The following is a 23305-nucleotide window of genomic DNA, read 5'->3' as shown; positions in this document are numbered from 1 at the left end:
CGTGAGCGAATGCTAACTTAAGCCGTTTCTTATAATGGCGATCCGCGAGCGGGTGAAACGGAAGTGAAATTTACCATATTTGGCCAAAATGACTTGGCAAGGCTTTTATCTACCCTTTGCTGACACCGCGTGTGAAGAGATCAAATCTGAAGTCTTTCAGAAAACTTACAGGATTTAGAAGACGTTTTTAGAAATCGCCCTCTGTCTAAATGGGTTAAATGATTCTCGAGGGCATTTGGTCAATTCTTTAGTGGATTTTGCCCAAAGCAGTGCAAGCAACCTACTAGCAGTGTGTACATGGTTTGCAAGATTAGCTCCAAACAAACAAACACTCTTATAGACAGCTAGGCTCCCCCCCCCCCCCCCCCCACACACACACACACACACACACACACACACACACACACACACCTGTCTTTGACATCATGGATGTTCCCTGTGGCGGTCCTGGAGCAGTGAAACCTGTCGCTGCTGGCCCAGAGGATGCAGGCGAAGAGGATGAAGACATAGCCCCTGCCACAGCAATTGGCTGAGTTGGTGCCCTGGCCATGGTCACAGACACTCCAGAGCTGGGCGTAGTACTGATCCCTCCGGCGCCCCCCTGGTACACGGCCCGGGCAATAGACATCTGGGCCATCTGGGTCATCTGGTTCGCGGCGGCTTGGAGAGCAGGGACCGAGGTGACCGAGGTTGCTGAGGTCGTGATCGCTTGAGCCGGCTTGATTATGAAAGTGGTGGTTGTGGACGTTTTGGACTTGTTGAGAGAGTTGACGGTGGGCAAACAGGAGGCGGGAATGTTGACCACTGTGCCTGGCTGGCAGTTAGCCATAGACATGGGCAGCTGGATGAGCAGGGGCTGGCCCCCGTGCATCATGGGCTGACCATTGGCCGTTTTCAAGATCAATGGGATGCCCATTTGTGCCTGGGTGTTGATGCCGGCGGCCAGGTTAGCGGTTGCATTGGCACTGGAGGTGATCAGCTGGAGAATCTGGTTCTGTTGTACCAGGGTTGCGGCCCCAGAAGTAGCCATGGAGACGGAAGTTGGGGGACGTGGAGAGGCTGGAAATGGAGGGGAAATGATCACTCAAATGCAATGAAGAATTTGAAAGTATGATACACATAAATATGAACTATACTGTTTGGAGTTATAATTATCAATAAATATTCAAAGGTAGCTCATTTAATCCTTACAAAAGGTCAAAGTCAAGTCATAATGAAGACCGTAAATGTACATCTTGTTACTCACAAATTGCATTGGTTGTTGAAATGGTTGTTGGAGTCTGCGTAGTAGTCCGGATCAGCCTGTTTGGAAATTTAGAAATAAATGTATTTATTCAGGCTGTTATCAGAAGGACACTTAAGGGGACAATGTGTTAATCCAGTGACATTCAAGGTGCAGATGTCGTTTTATTACATGTGTTGACCTTTCTGTAAATTGGCATAGGAGATTACAAAAAAAGTTGAAAGCTCACTTAGGAATCATTGGATAGAGTCTTCATGCAAGTCTCTAGTCTGATCAAAGCTTTGCATATTCACAAATAAACCAATCAAGAGAGGTACCAGTACCACAAATACACTACACTGCTGACCTAAACTCTACTACTCCAGAATTCGGACTGAAATTCCTCCCACTGCTTTTTGCTTCTATGGGCCGTTATTTTATGTTCTTATATTCAATTTTGTTCTTTGCCATTGTTTTATCATTTTAACTACTTGTGTTTTATTGTATTCTATTTTTGCCCTGTGAAGCACTTTGAGCTGCATTTATGTATGAAAAGTGCTATACAAATAAAGTTTATTATTATTATTATGTTCAGCTCAATTATTAGTACTGCAAGAATAAATTAGTGCATCCCAAGTTCCCAACCAATCCCGAGAATCAGCAGTGAAAAGCTTCTTCAATGCTGGGCACCCTGCAAGTAATTTACTGTACATTATCACAGATGAAAAAGAAAAGACTAGAATGGGTATTTGGAATTAAAAATGAACTTCTATATCATGTGTTGCTTGTTCACAAGCAACACACATTTAAAACTGCCTGTATGTAGATTTCCGCAGACAGACCAAATCTGCCAAGTACGTGTTAGCTTAGAAGCTACAAGGTTTTGATGGCTGCCTTGAAGGCTTTACAGATAATAAGAAAAGAGACCTTGTTCACGAAGCCAGAGAAAGCGACAAACACATTTTTCTTTGGTTGTTCTTTGCAGCATGTGCAACAATCTTGTAAAATATTGATTTGATTTGTGTGGGATTAGAGAGCGGTTTGCACTGGAGTTTATAGTTGGAAGTGGAAGCTTGGCAGCAGGTGAACTTAACAAAATGCAACCATGGTGGATGACACACTTAATTTACGATTTGTCAGTGCTATGTTCAGCTGTTGGATTCAGCTAGTCCGCTTTAACCACTACAGCCACATTTTAAACTTTGATGGTGATGCTTTGGAAACGTGAGCCCAGAATGCTGTTCATATTGAAAACAGAAACTCTATCACTGCTATGAAAATTGTGGTACAGTAAATTGTCCACCACAGCCCTTATTGTAACTTCAATGTTTTTAACCCACTTTTGTTGGGTTAAAAACCCATGTCTCTCTTTGTACACAAATCACCCCCCTGGTCCCTAATTGAGACCTGTCTATTATTTGAGCTTTATGATACTTTCTATTGATTAATATTGACTAAATGACAAACATAGGCCATTAATGAAACTCCTCCATCCTCTTCAGTCGTGTGCCCTCTGCCCTCGATGACGTGCCTTGTGCCTTTATCTCCCACTCTGTGGTAATTCTCCAGGTGGGCCTTCCTCCTGCCTCGCAGGTTCCATGTCAGAGCATGTTTTGTGATTGATCAATATTATGTCTTTCAGGTGTGTGAACTAGTAAGACAGTTCCATTCCCTCCTCCCGATTTGTGTTTCTGTGGCATCTTGTCTGGTGAGGTCCCACGGGTTGGCATTGGAGATGGTGTTATATGGCCGTTAGATTCCTAGGAGGCGTCGGAAGCAGCAGTTGGAAAATGTCCCTGTTTTTCCTATTCTGGCACAGCCATCCGCATCCCTTTCGTCCATCCACAGTAATTATGCTTCCTAGGTACAGTATGTAAAACTGCCTAGTTCCTATAGCTGGTTTTGGTCCATGATTATTGGAGACTTGTTCTTATTGTGGATACGCATATTACCATGATGAATTGATTTTGAGCCCAAGCAAAGCAGCTGTTGTCTCTAGTTTGCATGATTTTTCCTGTGTGTGTGTGTGTGTGTGTGTGTGTGTGTGTGTGTGTGTGTACGCTATTAGTGCCAAGTAATAATTTCTGTCTCAAGACTAATTGAAAATCTTAAATAATTATCAACATTAACACTGAACGACTTCCAAAACATTCTACAGTTGAACAAAGAATACAGATTTAGATCTCTGTACTAGGAGACCCATTCCCCTTTGGTTTCACTGCCTCTGAAACACAGTGAGCTGGTCACCTGGGTGATATTACTAACATGGTCCTTTAAAAACATCTCCAAAATAAAAGTTTATGTCCCAATCAAATTGAAAGAAACTGATGCATGCATTAATAACAGATTAGATTACTGTAATGCTCTTTGTTGTACCCAAAACTACTGTATGAAGGCTTCAAGGCTACAGCTCATTCAAAATGCTGCAGCCAGAGAACTCTCTGGGACAAGAAAAGCTCAGCACATTACTTATAGATCACTAAATTGGCCAATTTTGGTGGTGGAGAAGGGCTGTATCTGTATGGATGAAAATCTAACAAATCTGTTTTCAGTTAATAATAATAATCTCAAACTTATATAGCGTTTTTCTAGTTACCCAAAGACAAAGGGAGCAACAAAATAAAAACAACTTTATTAGGAAAAATAAATAAATACTAAAAGCTAAGGGCATTATAAACAGTGAAAAGAGTTAGCTAGGGAAAGCAATGTTGAAGAGGTCGGTTTTGAAGGTTTGGAAAAGCTGTGTCGCCCCACATACAGAAGCTCCAAGCAGTTAAGCTCCAAGCAGTGGGCAGAAGACCATCAGTATGTTTCCCATGTGTAATCCACATTACATATCACACAATGACAGTTTTTTTTCAACCACATTCTCAACTTTATTTTTGATGAATATGCAGAAAACATGTCTAAGGAAAATGCAATAATGTAATAACTTTTACAGTATGCTTTTGTTCTTGTAACTAAAGACGGTCAAGTAGACATGGCGGACCGGTTCATCCATTAACACACCCCAAAAAAGTGTGGTTTTCTCTTCGTTCGTAGTAAATCATTGATGGATTCACGAATATCTCTCCAGTTGTCAGAGGACAGTCTGCTGAACCGACGTTCGATATACATCTTTAGTGTCTTCCTTACGTTCCTGGGCAGAGCGGCCTTGCCCAATAAGCCAATATAGTTCACCCTCGTGACCCAGCTAGAGTAGATGTCATAGGGAACCAAGTTGCGGAATATATACGAAGCGTATCGATCGGGCCTGGGCTTCTGCGAGTTTCTCCCACAGTTACGGTACAGCACCGCCTCCCACTGGGTATTGATTGTCCGGAGCGGAACGTTGGTCAGGCACCTGCCCACGCTGTACTGCGTCAACCGCTGTGCCAAGGTCATGTGCTGCACGCCAGAATGAGGGTCGTCCTGCGGCCCTCCTGCCGGAATTTCTTGTTTTTCGTCCTTCGTCCTGTGTTTCTTCTTCTTTTTTAACACAGCGGGTGTCTTAGTGACAGAGGGCACTTCAGGCTGCGGCTCCTGCGTCTGCCGACGGAGCACGCTGTTGGGAGGAGAGTTGCAGTTTTAACTACACTCTGTGCAGTGGCCTGGGGTAACGCTCATCAAGCTTCACATTGTAGAACGTTACAAGACTCAGCAGCTGTAACCATGCAGGGCTACGTCGCAGGTTAAAAAAAGCTGCATGTTTATTCCAAATGAGGTTTACTAGTGAAATATTTTTAAGGTCAAGTTGATCTTGATTCTTGACAACGCAAAAGAAAAGTCACAGAATCTTGGTTCATCGTTTTTAGGAGATGTAAAGGATTGTGGTCTTTATTCTGTCTTCAATCAGTGATCATAGAGAGTCATCCGGGACAATCTCAAATATTGTTGCTGTGAACGGCTCTCCATGTGTAGGGCACTATGAAATCCATTTTCTCAAACTCACTAATGTGACTTCTCCCTTGTTTTTGAGATATACATTTGGGATTTGGCATGGACGTTACATTTTGTGTGCGCGTGTCCAGTCAACAAGTTGACAAAACTTCATACTCATGTGGATACTGTTTTGGTCTGACCGTAACCATGTTGTATTTCTTAGACTGTGTTGGTGTTGGTTCCTCTGCTGCTGGCCATTTTTCTGTATCCCATACCCACGTTTTTATGGATGTACATGCTGCTGATGTGGTACACTTTCACTCCGTCTTAACTAATTATTCACTACCAAGGACGAGTTTGGACGACTTTCTTTCTCCCAAAGGCCCACATTGCCAAGGACGGGTTTGGACAAGTTGTTTGTGTTTTTACACTAGATGGCGTTCTTGGCTAACCTATGATTCACCGTTTTAGTCCCTGAGACAAGGAACAAGGAAATCACGTGGTCGCAAAACTCGCCTGCCATCCACTCCCATGTTGGAGAATTTTCTAGAACGCTCAAGTGTCCCTTCCTGTATCGTTCCACTCCAGCGGCAACCGGACCAACATTCAATAGACTAACTATTGAACAGATGGTTTTACACACGTTTTTGTTTTGTTTCGCGCGAACACGCAGCAAATCTCAGAATCTCAGAATCTCAGATTATCAACGATCGGGATGTGATCCTAGTGAAGATGAATATTCTGTGACTACTTAAAAGGTTATCAAATACGAGGCTGGCAGTGGCCTAACGCAGCCAGAATAAAACTGGCAGTCATAATATGGTAAAAAAATAAAACTGGCAGTCATAATATGGTCAAAAACTCAACCCTCCAAAATTCTGCACAATTCTGTATAATTATATGGACGCTGTTTTTTGTTTTTCACTAATGTTGCCGAATTACGAAAATGATAATAGCCCTACATGCATATTACTGGCTTCAGTCTGGTATTGTCACGTTCATACAAAGGCCCATTGGGAAATTCACAAACATACGCAAAATATGATGCATTTTATGATCGCACAGAATTTTAATTTCCGTGATGACTAGATGAAAGATCACCCAACTGATTCACCAAGTGGAATTTGTAATATACCGTTATGTAAAACATCATTACTGCCCTAAAAAGACAAAGTGCAGTAACTACACACACTTTTTTGTGGGGCTGTTATTGGGTTTAAAAGTGTTTCAACTGGTCAGCCAAATGAGATATCGGCAAATAAGTGATATTACAGAAATTGTAAATCTGTTCTTGAGGTAATTGTTTATCCCCCAAAATCACAAAGGCTAATTTGACCTTTAGGATAGACAAATAAATTGGCATGTTCAAAAACATAGTTACTGCACTTTGGCATTGTAGGGCAGAATACTTGTCTGCTATAAGTCAGGCATTGAGAGTGTTTTACATTATGAATCAATAAAAAGATGAACACTTACCGATGGGTCACCGGGTTTATTTGGGTTATTGGACCAGATGTTGCTGCTGCAGCTGTTGCTGCTGCAGCCATTGCTATGGAAGCTGTTGCAGCAGCTGCACTCTTGGCGGAAGCAGCTGTAAGTATCTGTGAAAATGATCAAATGTGTTTTTCAGACATGATTTCAATACCAGAACAAAAAGTCTTGAAACCGAATGAAACCCCAAGCTGATTTTGTTTTCCTGTACAGGTGAAAAACTACTATGAGTCAAGACACCTATGCATCTCATTTTATGAATAATCGTGAAGCACTAGTTGACTGTCCAATCCATTTTAGTTACTCTAATGTTTTTGTAATAAATATTTTCATGGAACAAATGAAAATCGTGATCTCAATTCTTGTGGAGGAAAATCGAGATTCACATTTGAGTGCAGCACTAGAAGGCGATAAGGCAACTCTGTTAATATATTTATTTGGGTATTCCCTGAGCCATGGTGGCCAATGTCCAACTATTGTCAATATTGATGCATGATATCGGTATCGGCCAATCGATATTGACCGATATTTCACCGTTAATGTGACCGTTAATATCAGAATTTCCATATTGTGCATCTCTAATTGTCAACATTTCCAGATTGGCACACCTAAATCTTAAAATCAGCCTAAGGTTTCATGCCCCCTGAAAGTGTTGAAGAAAATAAATTACCTCCTGTTTTCTTTTGTTTTCCGATGCTTGATTGGCCTCTCCAAACTTCTTCGCTATTCGAGTTATTTTAGCCTGAAAAAGAGTGCAGACAGACTTAGTATTTAGGGCTTACTAACTAATACATAGAATACATTTCTACTGTTCTTACATTACCATATATATATAAATTAAGACGTCTTATTGCATGTATGTATCCATCCATAACTTTTAATCCAATTAAAATGTATGGGGAGATTCATTTTCAATAAAGATAATCCGCTTACTTGTAGTGTATTGATACTGGTCTGGTGTTTGGTGGCACAGTCTATCTTTTCCACTCTGTCTTTCAGCTCTTGTAAACCTTTATCAATAACCGTACTCTCGAACGCCTTCAACTGCTCTGCCACAACCTGCTGCACAATCTGAAACAGAAGGAAAAAAAACATGCAATGTCAAAACGCCATTTCGGAACTTCACCTGAACACGTCATTATAGTCATTCAAAGTTTGTACTTTCTGTAGTGGGTACTGCAGTGGGTTCTGTAGTGTAGTACTCATATTTGTAATTGGCGCCCTTTGACCGGAAAACCATGATGTAATGTGTGTTCCTCTGGATTGCTTCCCAATGTATATTAGTAATCTCCAACTATCGGCATGCGTTGAGCACCTCTCTTAAGCCACTCCTCACTGGGGGTGAGAACATCTCACTCATTAACTCTTTGACGGTCGTTGACGTCTCTTTTCCCCAATGGCACTCACTGCCGTTTGATGTCTTTAACGTCTTTTTAGGTCTTTATTGATTCAGAATGGTCCCGCTGATATCCACCGTCCAATAGTGTCCCCGTCGCTAGGTAACGCTTGGCTCCGCTGATTCCCCCTCGTCCACCGCCATTGTAACCACGAACAATCTTTTCTCAGAATTGAGGCTCAGATTGAGGTGTTTGAACAACAAAGTGTTAGTGGCTCCTTACTGAATCGACGCTACCTTGTGGTTAGAATATCAGCGCGTCAGATTACTTATAAGAAGACAGTAGCCACATTAGCTTTAGACGATTTTGCTTCCAGTGACTTATAAGAAGAGGGTAGCCACATTAGCCATTTTGCTTCCGGTTAATTTTGGGGTGAACTTTTGAGTCTTCAAAATAAAATTCCCCGCTGCATCTGGCGGCAGTAAAAGGACTACTAATCATAATCACTCTTTTTGAGGTCTACTTCCGGGAGGCATGGTCCAGTTCATAGACAAGAATACAGGATCAGATTACTGCAGCGAAAGAAAAAAGGTTTAGCTACGCAATGCATGCATAGCGTACCATACTGCAAGGCACGCCAGGCTGATTTGAATGTAAAACACCAGTGTACAATCATGGATTCCCCATCAGGTCTTTAAAATCTTGTAAATAATCAGATCTCGGACCGGCTCAGAATCTGGCCATATTTCACAAATCCATTTCAGGTAAAGTGACTTTTTTACTATGTCTGCAAATATTAGTGCTGTTAATTGGTGTTTACATATCTTCTAAAGTTGGAAGGGCTGGTAGAGGCTGAATTAAACTTTAAGTATTCCAAGTTGGAGACACCTTTGGGTTTGGATCAGAGTTCCCATTCCAAAGAAAAAGCTAAATAAACAGAGGAAACAAACACTGCATAATCGTGTTTAAGTAACATTCACTCAGCTTTTTCATTGTTTTACCTGTACTGTGTACCTGTACCGCATCTAATCTCATGACCACACAATCACACTGGGCGAGATCTTCTACTCACCCAGTATCTAACAGGAAGTACCGGAAGAACCACCCAAGGAAGTTATATTGATGCCGTTTACATTCCTCAGGCATGAAACCCATTTGGCAACAAAAAAAAAGACACAGGGAAACAATGGAAGTCACGCCCTATAGACACTTTCTGCCGCTGCGTTAGGCCGTAACCAGTTCTATTAGAATTCGAATAGATTGGCTGTGACTCCCCAAAAGTCTCACACTTGACTACCCAGTTTGTTCCGGACGGTTTAAGGCCCACCCTTCCGCATTCGGTAATTCACACGTACAGACAAGTGCACATCTTTTCCGTATCCGCTCTAGAGTCTAGATGTAGACCGGATCAGCAGCCTGCAAAGCAACTCGATTCCAACCCAGTCTACCATTATAAATAAACCCAATATCAAACCCACAGTACCACCAAGGCGTGTGGAAATAGTTCTTAGTTACTTTTAGAAAATAGTACCGTATTGTCCCGAACATAAGACAACTGATTATAAGACAACCCCCATTTTTCCAAGACTCTGACTTTGTGGAAAAAGAACATTGAATGTCAAATAGTCTAGGCCCGATTATAATATGACCCCAATTTTTAGGATATTTCCATATATTCAGGCCAATATTAATATTATTAATATACTAATATTATTACTCAAACTGTGATAGTAATTAGTCCTATTACTAGTTAGTGGGGGAAAAGTAATATTACTTTAACTAATAACTTACTTTAGTTACTTTCCAACACTGATAATCCACACTGCCATTTTACTCCCTAAAATAGAGACATTTGAAAAGGCTGCTGGCCCTGTTTTGTTTTGAAAACGCTGCCACTTTCATGTAGACGGACAGGAATGGAAACATTTTGAAAAATGACGCAGACCCCCACAAAATGAATGAATTGGACTGGTACTTACCGTTTCGGCTGGTTTTTGCCCATCTGAGCACCTTATTACTTGTAATTACGCATCACTTACTGGTGATTTATTCCTTTCAATTACGCATGACTTACTGGTGATTCTAGGTAAGCATGTTGGTGCAACTGGGCACAGAAAGTGTAGGCTAATTAACATTTCAAGCATAGTAAATTCATCAATTATATTATCAAGTTAATTTGTTCTTTGGTATATTTAAAATTGTACGTGTGTTTTTTTAAACGTGGGAAGGTGACAAACAAAGTTAGTTAATTCACTTGATTTATAACTGAACTATTTCTTGTTGGATTATTATGACATGTTTATGGATGTAGATTTTTTACAGCGACAAACCGAACGAAGAAGGCGAGCGACAAAAGCACGAGTCGCATGACAGAGTAGAGAGAGGCATGCAGACAGAAGGCATTCGGAACACAAGGAGGTATACAAAGAAGATTGCCAAAATATTCGCTAAGAGAACGGAGACACTAAGAGAGATGACAGTGATGGTCAATGTTGGTCATCACCGTGGTGAAAGAGACAGAAGAGACCGATCCAAGCACAGGGAGAGAAGGCACAGGGAGGAGGCAGACCCAGAAGCAGATGAGACGAGCCACAAGAGAGACAAGACCACGCCTTCAAAAATAAAGGTTGGCAAGGACGAAGAATCGGTCCAAGACTATGAGGATCAGGTCTATGGAGACGATTATGAGGAGGGTGAGGGATACCGATACCAGTATTGTAAAAGCTACCTATACTGCCTAAAATGCTGGTAATGGTATTGGCGAGTATGCCAGTCTACGCCGTGACTGTCCAATACCACCAAAATTCATCACATGATGATGTCATTTACACTACATTAGTTACTTTGTATTTTGAATGCTTCCGTTGATGTTGCACTACCGTTTTATACTATTGGAAGTTCGAAATTGCACATTTCACTGAGCGAGATAACAGCAAGGATGTCATGAGATGTCTGAAGATTGTCTGCAGGCCTTCAAAAACGTTGTATATGTCGGATATGTGTTCAACTTCTTGTATAACTTTAGCATATAGACGTTAGCACGTGTGCAATGCTAGTCTGTTCAAATATAATCTGGACCACAGTGCTTATCAGAACAGAACTTTCTTTGGCCAGTGCTTTTCGGCTTAAGATGGCGATAGTGCATGAACGATGAGGTTGTACCCGTTTAGACAGTGTTTCTGAGCTCTCCTGTAAAGTGCATGACTGTGGGAATAAATATCTTATACAGGTAATGGAAGAAATAAAAGATAGTATATTAAAAGGGCATTACAAACCTTTTCAAGTTTAAGAAGACTGTTAGCTTTTTTTGCAGTAATCTTTAGTTCCAGCTGCGCTTCCAACTCCACCTTGGGCCTTTTCCCCTCTCTTTCCACCTTCACACCATCTTTCTCACCCTCTGACAGAGCGCGCTTAAGTTGTGAAGAGGGGTTCTTATCAACTTTGACCACTGAAACAACAAAGAAAAAGTATGTGAGTTTGGTGTAGAATAGATCACTTGCTGAATGGCAGATAGTTGTATTATGCTAGTGGTAGCAAAACCTGTAGTTCAACTTCTTCAGGAGCTGAACTTTATTTATATCTTTATATCTTATATCTTGAGTAGAAAAATGCCTTTTCCGCAAACTCTTACCAGAACAAAAACATAAAAAAATGTATACATCATTTCATAATTATAATCAAGGTGTGGGAGTGAACTACGGTGCAGAGGGGCGTCGCTCGAAATATGGTGACGTCAGTTTTCTCTGCTGTTTAATACCATGGCGGGAGGGGCGGAGGGGGGCAGGGGCGGGTGCTCAGATCGGTGTAGTATCAAATCTGTAAGTCTGTTTATTTACAATTTAGATTTTTCTCCCAGGGCAGTTTGGTCTAAAATTGCTGACCCAGAGGCTTTGTTAAGACTGCAGACAAATCCTATTTCCCTTTCTTTAAGATTGACTGTCCACACTGTCATTTGTCATATTCTGTCATATTCAGACAACGGCGAAAAAGGCACATCTACAAGCTCACTACGTGCTGCGTCACAAAGATTTTAGATCGGTGGATTTCAGCAAGCAACACAATCATACGTTGAGGCATTAACAGGGATTCACTGTCCAGACTGAGACAAATCCTTAGAATCAAAAAAAGAAGAAAAGAAAACAAATACCAAAGACCTGGGACGATATCGTTAACAGCACTACTATTATACAAGACTACTTTGTGCATGTAATGTTACCGTTTGATTCATCCATCATACTGGTGCAACGACTAACGGACTAAAGTAACATGTGTAAAAGGATCTGACAACTTTGAACCATTTGACCTTTAAGCATGATTTATCATGCTTAAAGGTAATTATACACGGAAAATAGCAGATCTGCGACACATTCAAGCTTGTAGATCCTCTATTTTCCGCATTCAATTGGGCATTGATTCTCTTTTTGCTCTCATACCTGTGCCAGATGGAGGAGTGGATGTGGGTCGGGATGGTTTTGAGGTCTCTCCAACTTCTGTTTTCATTTTCACGTGGTCCACATCCATCTTCACCTCCTTTGTTGGTCCTTTTTTCGCCTTCTCTCTACAAGCAGCCACCTCATCCTTTACTAACTTCTCCTGTTTGACTTTATCCTCTTTAACTTTCTCCTCTTTGACTTTCTCCTCTTTCACCTTCTCCTCTTTCACTTCCTTAGCTGCTTCCTTGGTTTCCTTTTCCTGGTGAGGAACTGAAGCTGCCTTGGATGAGGAGGATGACGGTGCAGGTACCAAGGAGGAGGAGGATGCAGGTACCAAGGTGGATGCAGGTACCAAGGCGGAGGTACCTGCCTTGGAGGAAGATGTTTTTTCGTCCTTCTTTGTGGACGTGGAGGTCTCGGGAGTCTTGGCCTCCATAGTGTCAGCATCTGTCTCCATGGGCTCTGTGGAATCAGTGACTGCACTGTGGTCGTCCTCTTTTACAGATGGAGCTGAATCGTTAATTGTCGGCTTCGGAGAATCCTTCGCCGTAACTGTATCGTCTTTTGTAGTGTTAATTTCCTGAGGAAAGACACCGAAAAGTATGATAAGGGATGCTCGGACTGCGAATCAATCCAAAAATGCAACAATGTTGTAAACTAATTCAATCAGGATTCAATCTCAATCTAGGGTCGTTTTTTAAACTTCTACATTATACAAACCTTTTTGTTAGACTCCGTAGATTTTGCATTCTTTTCCAATTTGACCACCTCTTCATCTGGTCCTTCCTTGCTCTCTGTTGAAGGCGATGCTGAACATCCGTTTGATGGTGAAGGCAACGAGGCCTTCTTCCCCTCGTCTGTGTTTTTCAAGTCAAAGTTGATCGTTTGGAATGGTGATGCAGGAGGAGTGTCCTCTCTGGCTTTGGGACTTTGAGAAGAGGTCGGGGAAGGGGATAAATTTAGGGACAGGGACGGCGGGGGGGAGCCCCGGGAGGCTGGGGAGGGGGGTGAGTTTGCGGGGGACGAGTTTGAGTCCAAAAAGTAATTTTGCTCTTTGTCAGCCACCTTTGGCCCCTCCTCTTTGTGCGTGCCGTTTACTAGAGGTGCCGTGGGAGGGGGAGATGGAGACGGGTTCGATGATTGTTGAGCTGCTGATAACAAGGTGCTGTGAAGAGTTTCCAGTTGCTGCCGATCGCTAATCTTCATGGTTTTCCTGGCACGGAAAATCTTCTTTTTCTCCTCTGCCATAGCAACTTCCATTTTTTACCTGGAGAGGGTGAAGAATAGATGACATTAATATAATGATAATTTGAACAAGAGTACAATACACTTCCACTTCCCCATGTTGAATGCTTTACCGGAAAACGATAGAAAACACTGCAGAGTTTCAGAGGAAACACTAGAGGTCACTGTGGTGCCCCATGACTCTCTTCTTTGTTCTGTTCTAGAAGGTTCTTTTTCCACTCTGAGGTCTGCATAACAAATCATTGCTTCACAACTTCATGTCGTAATTTGATTCAGATATTGTTGAAAACCCCAGCAATTTGTGTCTCCACTGAAGCTCCCCAGCATTTTTACATACGCGCGCACACACGCACACACTCCTGAGTACACTATGAGCACTTATGTTACTAGAGGTTGCTCTGAAGTCTGAACAGCACTAACCCAAGGCCCCTAGTCTCAGTTTTCTGATTAGCCTCAGGATTTCAAGTATGGGCCAGTCCTGACTCCCGATCTTATGAACAGAAATGGCACCCTAGCAAAACAGCCCAGCTTTTCACAGTGTTCTCTACCCCTCCCCCGCATCATCCTATTGGTCACAGCCTCAGCCAATCAGACTTGCCAAATGTAGTCAGCACTAGCAACAGTAATATAATATGTCATGCAAAAGCTGCAGTTTCCATTCCCGTACGAACAAATTCTCGTTTCAAGCTAGTCTAGTTTTCACACCTTATGTGTGATTACCAGTTGTAGTCTGGTAGAACTAATATTTGCCAATTTCTCAGTCTGAACATCTTTAAAGAAAATCTAATCTACGATTGAATATCGTATTATAAAAAATAAAATAAAAAATTACATCTCACCTCAAACTGGCACACTGATTATCATGTGATTTTCTGCCTAATTCTTCAGCAGCACCCTAGAAAAGAAAAAGAAAAAAAAACATACGGTTTTGATTAAATTATGTTTCACAGTGTAGGTGTACGGTCTTCAGACTCAGGCTAATGTGGAAGATTGGTGTGATTGTCAACGTGACGCATGCCTACTGAGAAATTATAACACAATCTGCAAATTAGCCAATTTTCAAACACCATGTTAAATCAGTTACAGTAGTGCAGTTGCGCACAGTACATACAATATGTACAAAAAAAATACATACAAAACCGTGGTTTTAACCTTCCAAAAACACTGACATTTAAAAAAAAAACTATAATCAGTCAAAGTCAGTCAAGTCAAACAGTGGTTAATTATGTTTAAAAATGCCTATGACTTCCTCAAAACCAGCTGATCGTGAAGTGCCCTTTTCTCTGAAATAAACAATACTGTTGCCTTTGACATTAACAGGCCTTATGACAACCTTATAATGACAGACCTTACAATGACAATGATGACCACAAGGTGGAGCACCAATTTGAACCGTTTAGTCACCAGTATTAAAACACAGGGCTAGAGGGCCTAGCCCTAGAGAATATTCTGCCTGCCTTCACTACAGAGAATAATGCTCCTACTTGTGGGTTCTTTGACCAAGGTCCTTTTTCTCCCTGGCAGATCTCCATTATATTTTATACCTGTGTTTTAAGTTTAAACTCTGTGGTGGGAACTATTTTATTTTATAAGATACAAAACTAAAAGCCATTACTTGTGGTTACTGTGTGCTTTAATTGATCTAATGACATGTATCCATGTTCTTATACATAGTTCTGCCTAAACATTTAGACTCTGGACCCAAGTTGCACTGTATGCTCTCTCTTTTTCATCTACACCAAATCTCTTTGCTGAACATAGCAGATCTACAAGCTCTACAAGCCTTTTGTAGAGCTGATTTTGTGTTCCGGTTCAGGTTAAGAACTAAACTTAAAAACCATGGCAAGCTGCATAAGGCTGACCTTATAGGACACAGCGATGCAGTTGCAGCTAAATGCATTCATAATGGGTGTGTAAGGATTTACTGTGGGTGTGCCCAAGTCTGATCACTACCATCTATGCTTCCACAACATTGGCACACCCGTCCGTGGCTCTGGGCACACCTACGTCATCTAACACGCCTATTATTTCCGTTAGCTGCAGCTGTGTGTTATTTACTAGCCATGTTTTTAAACTTGTCTGGCGCTCTTATCTTAACCTGTACAGGAAAACAAACTACAGAGTGTATAATTCTCCTCTGAGTCTGATGTTGGGCTGTCACCGTGTACCACAAACCCAAAGCAAATTATTATGCAACCCGTACTTGGCAAGTACGTTTTACTCAATTATGATGAACAAACTACTGCATTCTCAGAATTGAAAAAAAAAAAGTGTGAAAGCATTGCTAATCTGCTGCAAAATGCCTAGATTGTAATCAACAATTCTAGAATGTAAAAAAAAAAGTGCAGTGTTTCTTTCCACAACTACAAGTCTAGAAGAACAATGTGAACCTTGTTGTCCTAGTACCTCTGGCTTCCTGGTTCCTGAACATACCACTTATGTTTCAGCATGCCTAAGGTAGGCTGTCTTCTGAGTCACCCGAGAATTTTACAACATCCGCTAAGCACACCTCACTCAGTAAATTCTTTACACTGCATGTAAAGCTGAGAGGCAAACTAAGCTGCTGAGCTGACTAGGTACACGTGACACTGTAATAGCCACATTTTTGTTTTTGTTTTCAGTAGTTTTTCGGTCGTTATAAGACGTCGTAATTCATTTCAACACATAGTTTCAAAAGTAACCCCAACTCAAAATATGCAGCGTAAAAGAGGACATGGACATGTGTAAAATAAATTCCCAGCATGCTACACGCTTAGTTGACATTCCAATGTTACTGCCCAGTGCAGTGCGCAACCTTCCCCTCCCCCACACTAAGGTTTCATCAACTGTGCCTGGTGGTTTCACTGCAGAAACTCAAAATGGCGGGTGGCTCTGCTCTGCGCAGCCAGACTGAATTCACGGTAGCTAGCTGAATGGGTTTCAGAGGCTGCACCGGATCAAGTTACATCACCACCACCCTGCTGTTCATTCATTATTTGCTCTTGATATTAAATTGACATGCATATGCAAATTTTAATTTAATATCACTTACAGGCAAAGTCATTATCATAAACAAAAAAGTAATTATTCAACAGTATAGCATTTCTCTCAGCAAACAAAATGCTTTTCCTAAAGTATTTCCTTTCCATACCCATAATGTAAACAGCTAATTCACTGCTTCTTAGTGTTGGTTAATTGCTGCTGACTACGGATACAAGCCGATGAACGTAGGATAAATAAGCTTTCATTCTGAAGATGATCATTCTCTTTTAGTAGCTTATGCCAAGATTTCTCTGCTTGTCTATGCAGCTTTTACATAGCCTTCTCAGGGCTTCCTGCGGGAGGCTCCAAACATCCCCAAAAGCAGGGGGACTGGAGGCTTCAAGTGTCAGTATTAGTCATTAGTCATTAGTTTTTCATGTGGATCTCAATTGAGATCTAAACATGAATAATAAAAGAATCTCGTCAAATTAGCCAATTCATCACATCAGTACGACGGTCAACAGATGTAGGATCACTAATATGTTTTCACCAAACAAAGTTACTGCAGATGGTGAGGTACAGTACAATTCATGGCTGAGTAAACTCTGGAGTGTTTTATATGTGCACAAAGGAACCACAACAGCTAACCTTCTACGGTTAAGACTGCCTGCCCTGCATGCGTACCAACACCGGCAAGGTCAGCCGCCAGTAGAAAACTCCCTCCCAATGCTTTTGGGGAAATCTGAGCAAGAGGCAGTGCTTAGCAGACAGTCACAGTAGCCCAATGTTAATCTATTTAAGAAGTTACAAGAGTTGATCAAAAGGCATTTTCTCATTGTCTGTTAAATTTGGATATTTTCACATCACATCATCGTACAACTTAGTACACTCAGCATTCGTTATAGCCGCCTATATCCAACCTAAGGAACCGCTGCATTAAGCAGCTCTGGATAATGTCAGATGACAAGCGCCCAGGTGAAAATCTACATATACACTATATTGTAAATTATGTTTTCGTTGTTTAATCCACGTTTAATCAGTTTTAAGTCATAATGGCAATATGACGTCATCGCAAAAAGGTCCGTCACTCCAGTGTTCAAAGGGTTATGGGAAATGTAGTCCCTATTTTTTACAATGGGAAAGCTGCCTAGCAGCACTACTTAGGCATTCTAGCATAAAAGACGGCCGTAAATGTGCGGCACCGATCCTGTTAATGTGCCAGAAGGCCAGAAATGATTAACCAGCACTGAGCACAATTTGAATTGAACCCTCTTAGGAGTAGCATAGTAGTGGCCTAGTGGGTTATTGATGACACAATCAATGTTCAATGCAGTGTTCCAATTTGAATCAAAAATAAATAAATAAGAGCCTTGTGCAGACAAAATGTTGCCTCCGAAAATGTACGGTAGAATAAAATATGCTCCAAGACTACATGAGTTCATATTTCAACCCAACCTATTCCTATGCATTTATGTCCCGTTTGAACTTGGTCATTCCCTCTCCTGATTGAGAAAAGAAAACCTTGGTATGCTCTGGACGGTATTCTCCATAAGAAAAACCTAAGGAACCTAAGGAATGACTTAAAACCGACAGCCCTTATATGACTCAGCAGAGTGCTTGATACCTCAGATTCCAGAGATGAGAAGGCCTTCAGGAATAATAGGAATTAAAACAGGTGCAAATGGTAAATCAACTATAAATCCAGGAAGCTGTGTGTGTGTGTGTGTGTGTGTGTGTGTGTGTGTGTGTGTGTGTGTGTGTGTGTGTGTGTGTGTGTGTGTGTGTGTGTGCGCCCATATATAGGGAGATCACTGATGTCATCAATATGTTCTAGCATACGAGATACGTTCTTGTTTGACTCCAGGAAGGATAGTCACTGCTGAGGTGAAAATTGGGGATCTGAAAAATCTAAAGCAATAAACTTGCCTCCAAGTATTGTGATAACAGCCAGGAGCTGCACTACTCTGGCAATGGGTACTGACGCATAGTGCAATAGTACGCTCTGACAAACTGGTACTGCACTGGTAATAATGCCCAACAATTTCAGTTTTCTGACATAGCACACAGTATGTGTACATTACAATGTTCTTCACTGTCATACATGGACTGTTTTGTTGACAAATATTTGGAAGCTTGACTGTTTTGTTGACAAATATTTGGAAGCTTTAGGAAGACTATCTGACTCCAGTCTTCATAGTGACAAACAAAACATTTCCCAAAAAGCACAGCGTTTCTTTCCCCTGTTTTGCCAGTTTTGTGGGTGGAGCTTATAACTAGTTCAGTTCCAAACTGTGTTAAGTGTTCCGGTGCATAGCAATACAGGTGGCCATTTTGTGTGTGCCTGCAGGCAAATCCAGTGAGTGAATAGATCCATGAAAGGTGGGTGGGGACAGAAAAGGCTATCTGAAAAAGAAAGCTATCTGTTGCTTGCTTTTTTGTTATTACTTTGCGTCTAGTCTATTTATATCTGATCTGGGAAAAAGGAATGATTGGAAAACTACAAAATGTCATAATAAATCAACCCTAAAGAAGTTTATTTAATTTAAAAGAAATCCGCTAATATAGATCAAATCATTTTGTGCATATTCGCTTTTATTTATTTAGTTTATTTTTTAGGATAAATGTTTTTTTGTGGCTTTTGATATGAAGTTTAGTATGAAGAACCCACCCCCCTCTGTCAGAATGGTTTAGTCCATGGCTGTCTGTACCAGGTTGAGTATGTGCTAGAATGGGGGATGGGAGCCGCTATAGTAGGCTGTGCTGTGCACTGCACTTCCTTTTTGCCTGTCACAGCTAGCTACGATCGGTGTCGGTTAATACCCCACTGTATTGGTTCATTCTTTTTGAACAGGGTGCAGTTAGGAGCTTTGTCCCAAATGAAAATAATCTCTTATCCCCATTTGTGGTATTTCACATGCATTGCAACACAGTGCTCCAATACTCCTTTTACTAACCGATTCTATATCGTAATCCATCATCCCGCATTTTGGGCATGTCATAAAAAAATGATAAAAATAAAATACTAGAATAGCCAACATACAAGCTCACAACACATATGTTTTGTTGTGAGCTTGCAGATCAGCTACAGTATTTTCCTCCGACATCATCGTTAAGCTACTCTCTGCCTTATGTAGTGGGCTAAACATTGAACAGCCCCTCCCCTTACCGGCAGTTAAAAAAGAAAAAGAAAGAAACGGGGAAAAAAAGAAAGAAAAAAAGAACATTAATAGTATGCCATTAATAAAACATATGAAGGCAGATTAGCTTTATATATTAGTTTTATATTGAATCCGTTAACGTGATTACCGTATTGGGAGAGACTGCAGTACCGTGTACTGCATATGAAATTAAGAGATTATTTTTGCATCGGAACAAAACTCCTAACTGCATACTGTTAAAACAAACAAGTATTCAGTACGTATACATCACAAAACAACCGCATGTATAACCAATAGTGTGGTTTTAACCCACATCAACCGTAGCTAGCTGTGACAGGCACAAGGTAAAGGGGCAGAGCACAAAGGTGCCACTTAGCACCCATCCCCCAATCTAGCACAAACTCGGCATGGACTAAACCATTCTGATAGAGGGAGGGGGGGTTCCCCAATTTACCCACACAGCAGTGAGCTTCCTCTCAAAACCAAAAACAGGAACTTTATTCTCTCATATACACAACATGGAATGATAAACAGAGACCAAATATAATGTGATTTGTGATCAAGAAATTGTTCACAATGGATGAGTCATCATTATGGAATGGATATTAGCTGAATTCACCACGGTCCTAAATACAAACTCTAAAAATATCTTCAGGGTGATGAGCATTTCTGTATTACGACCCGTTTATAATTAAGCTATTTCTTGGCTCCATATCAGACAAATGTAGACCAGACAAATATCTTAGTCTGTAAACCACTTCTCTCTGTAAGAATTACCCTACCAAGCAACACATAGCTTTCACGGCATCCTTTGCTTTTTCCGTCCCCACCCACCTTTCATGGATCTTTTATCTGCGTTGCCTGAAAGCACACAAAATGGCCGCCTGTACTGAACACTTGGAACCATTTAACTGAAGTACAAGGTCCGCCTACAAATTGTTGTTCTTCATCTTCACATGCAAACTATATTACAAAAGAAAACTTAATTTTATCTCCTTTAATATTCCCATACTAAAACCCTATGCAGGCAGAGTAGCTTTAAAACATAGAATTGGTTAGTGAAGTCATTACTGGGAGTGACTGAACACGGCACAGTGCTGTAATGCATATGAAATACAAGATTGTTTTCCTTCAGGGCCTGTGCTGTTCCTAACTGCATGTCTGCATCGTGTTAAAACAAACCACAACAACACGTATAACCAACCAATACAGTGTGGTTTTAACCAACACCGATCATAGCTAAACAGTGAACACTGACCGTAGCTAGCCGTGTCTGCAGGCACAAAGTGCAGTGCACACAGCCACCTAGCAGCACCCATCCCCAATCCTAGTACAAACTCAAACCGGTATGGAAATTCACAGACAGCCATGGACTAAACCATTCTGGCAGAGGGATGGGATTTTCCATACTTTACTACTATACTAAGTTTTTAAAGAATATAACCCTCACAAAAAAAAAAAAAAATTACTTTCTCCCCAAATGCTTAAGTCTCATTTAATCACATTACCCCCCCCCCCCCACAACCTAGTAAACATAATAGAAAAGCACACAACAGATTACAATACGCTGTGTGAGCTTGTAGATCGTCTATTTTCACCAACAAAGCATATAGTAGGACTCAAGTGGTTCATATTCTGTTACTATAGGATACTGGACATTTCAGAATCTTTACTAAACTCTTCCATGTAATAATCTAAAACATCTCTTGTTGTGAGACTCTTTAGCAGCTAAAGAGTTTAGCTCAACAAAACTGAATTCTCTAAAATGGCTGATGATAAATGACTGATTCAATGCATGAATCTCCAAAAATGGGTTTGAAATCCAGCTCATGAAATGTAGATAAGTTGTTATTTAGCTACTCCTTCTCGTTCCTGTCTGCCGCGTAAAAGAAAAAAAAGAACGGAAAAACATATGCCTTGACTTGCCTTGAATAAACAAAATAAGTGCAGTGCTTTTTGGAGCATGGCCATCATTCGGAAATCGGAATGTGTGCCCACTCAAACTAACAGGCTGGTTCTGGATGATAACCGCTCGTCCAATCAACACTGTACTTCCCTGGGTCCTCACCAATTCGCCATATTCACACGGCGGCCATTTTGATATTAAGTTAATCCACAAACATGACGTGAAAGCAAAATGGCCGCTGTGTGAATATAGTCAATATTCAGATGACTTCAACAAACGATCAATGTCACACTTGATACAGTAGGCTACTTCCATCCAACTATAGAACTATGAATTATTCCTTTGGTTACTTTTTAGATCAGTTCATCCGAATAAAATAGTCTGATTAACCACATAAGCCCATTGTAAAATGTGACAAGCCAAAGAAAATAGCAGATCTACAAGCTCACGTGTCACGAGCATTACATCAGCCAAGTACGAAGTTTATTGGATGAACAGTTCTGAACATATGCAAAGGACAGACAGACAGAGATATAGATCTGTCCTATGTCGTCAATACCCGTTTTTCTTTTGCGGGCGACACCCAGTGTGACTTTGCGACAGACAGGCTTATGTGAGTTGTGTGGTTGCAGCTGAAATCAATCTTCCTTAAATCATTTCTTGGCACTGTGCCAAGGTTTCAAAATAAGCCAAATTAACTCCATTAGTTGCCTTTTTTTGATGCACAGAGAGCCCTTATGTGGAAAACACTCACGTAAAATATAGCCTAACTAGCACCAAACAAAAAAAATCAAAGGGTATTAGCATTTTATGCTAGCAAACATACATGTTTGTTTATCAGGTCAAATTAACAATCAAGAAAATAAGATATGCTTTCGAAATGAAGAGAGGTTCACCTCTGACAGGATTAATATCAAGATGGCGGAAGGCCTTCCGTTGGATGTCATTCAAAAGTTGTTTTGTTGGTCAAAGGAACACATGGCAAAGAGGCCTGATGCAGACTAGAGTGAGGCCAGGGGGAAAACCAAGAGGGAAGGGGGAGGAGCTCTTCATAGACTGTTCCATCACATTGCAGAGGGGTTGTTTTTTTATTTTAAGCTTTGTGGATATAATTAACACAAAAGTGAACAGTTAATGACTTTAAAATAGCCATACACAGTGCAAAACCGCCCCATTTATACCGCATGATGTGAAACAGGTTTTTTCTTCCTAGTGAGAATTTATGCAACGTATTGGCTATTACTTACCAAGCTAACCAAAAACCATAAGCTCAGGTTTAATATTTCACAGGCTATTTCCAGTTTTCCACAGTACAATATGAATTTTATTTCTCAAACAAAGCTTAGCTAGCAGCGAAGAGCCGGACCTGAACTGCACGCTCCCTGACATACTTTACTGATTCACCTCCCATCCCCCACACCAGAAGAACAGCCTCACTCACATGCAGGCGGGGGTGGGTCAATGCTAGAGGAGGCCTCTCCCACAATGCAGAGGTGCCAAACATGGACCAAACCATTCTAGCAGAGGGGGGTTCTCCACACAAGAGTGGGGACTACAGAATCATAAAATGTCAATATAGCTTATAGAATCTTAAAATGACAACATAGCCCCTGCCAGATCAAACATTTCCAGTATACTGGACTTTTTAAGTTCTAGGAGTGTGATACAAAATGTAGGCTATAATTATTCGA

General features: G+C 41.0%; 1 protein-coding gene across 1 annotated transcript in view; it reads right to left on the bottom strand.

The window, feature by feature from the left end:
- atf7ip (activating transcription factor 7 interacting protein) overlaps positions 1 to 23305 on the bottom strand; it is a 40150-nt gene that overhangs the window by 3501 nt on the left and 13344 nt on the right. The window contains exons 3-11 of the mRNA XM_080757240.1: positions 14429 to 14484; positions 13065 to 13611; positions 12345 to 12924; positions 11187 to 11359; positions 7508 to 7645; positions 7245 to 7316; positions 6560 to 6684; positions 1247 to 1302; positions 412 to 1059 (exon numbers count right to left, since the gene is read on the bottom strand). Coding sequence (XP_080613366.1) covers positions 412 to 1059; positions 1247 to 1302; positions 6560 to 6684; positions 7245 to 7316; positions 7508 to 7645; positions 11187 to 11359; positions 12345 to 12924; positions 13065 to 13604 — 2332 coding nt within the window. The 5' untranslated portion in view covers positions 13605 to 13611; positions 14429 to 14484. The remainder of the gene's footprint in view (positions 1 to 411; positions 1060 to 1246; positions 1303 to 6559; positions 6685 to 7244; positions 7317 to 7507; positions 7646 to 11186; positions 11360 to 12344; positions 12925 to 13064; positions 13612 to 14428; positions 14485 to 23305) is intronic.

The sequence above is a fragment of the Protomyctophum bolini genome (assembly GCF_963924005.1).
Source record: "Protomyctophum bolini genome assembly, chromosome: 3".
Taxonomy (NCBI): domain Eukaryota; kingdom Metazoa; phylum Chordata; class Actinopteri; order Myctophiformes; family Myctophidae; genus Protomyctophum; species Protomyctophum bolini.
This window is presented reverse-complemented; position numbering and strand designations above follow the sequence as displayed.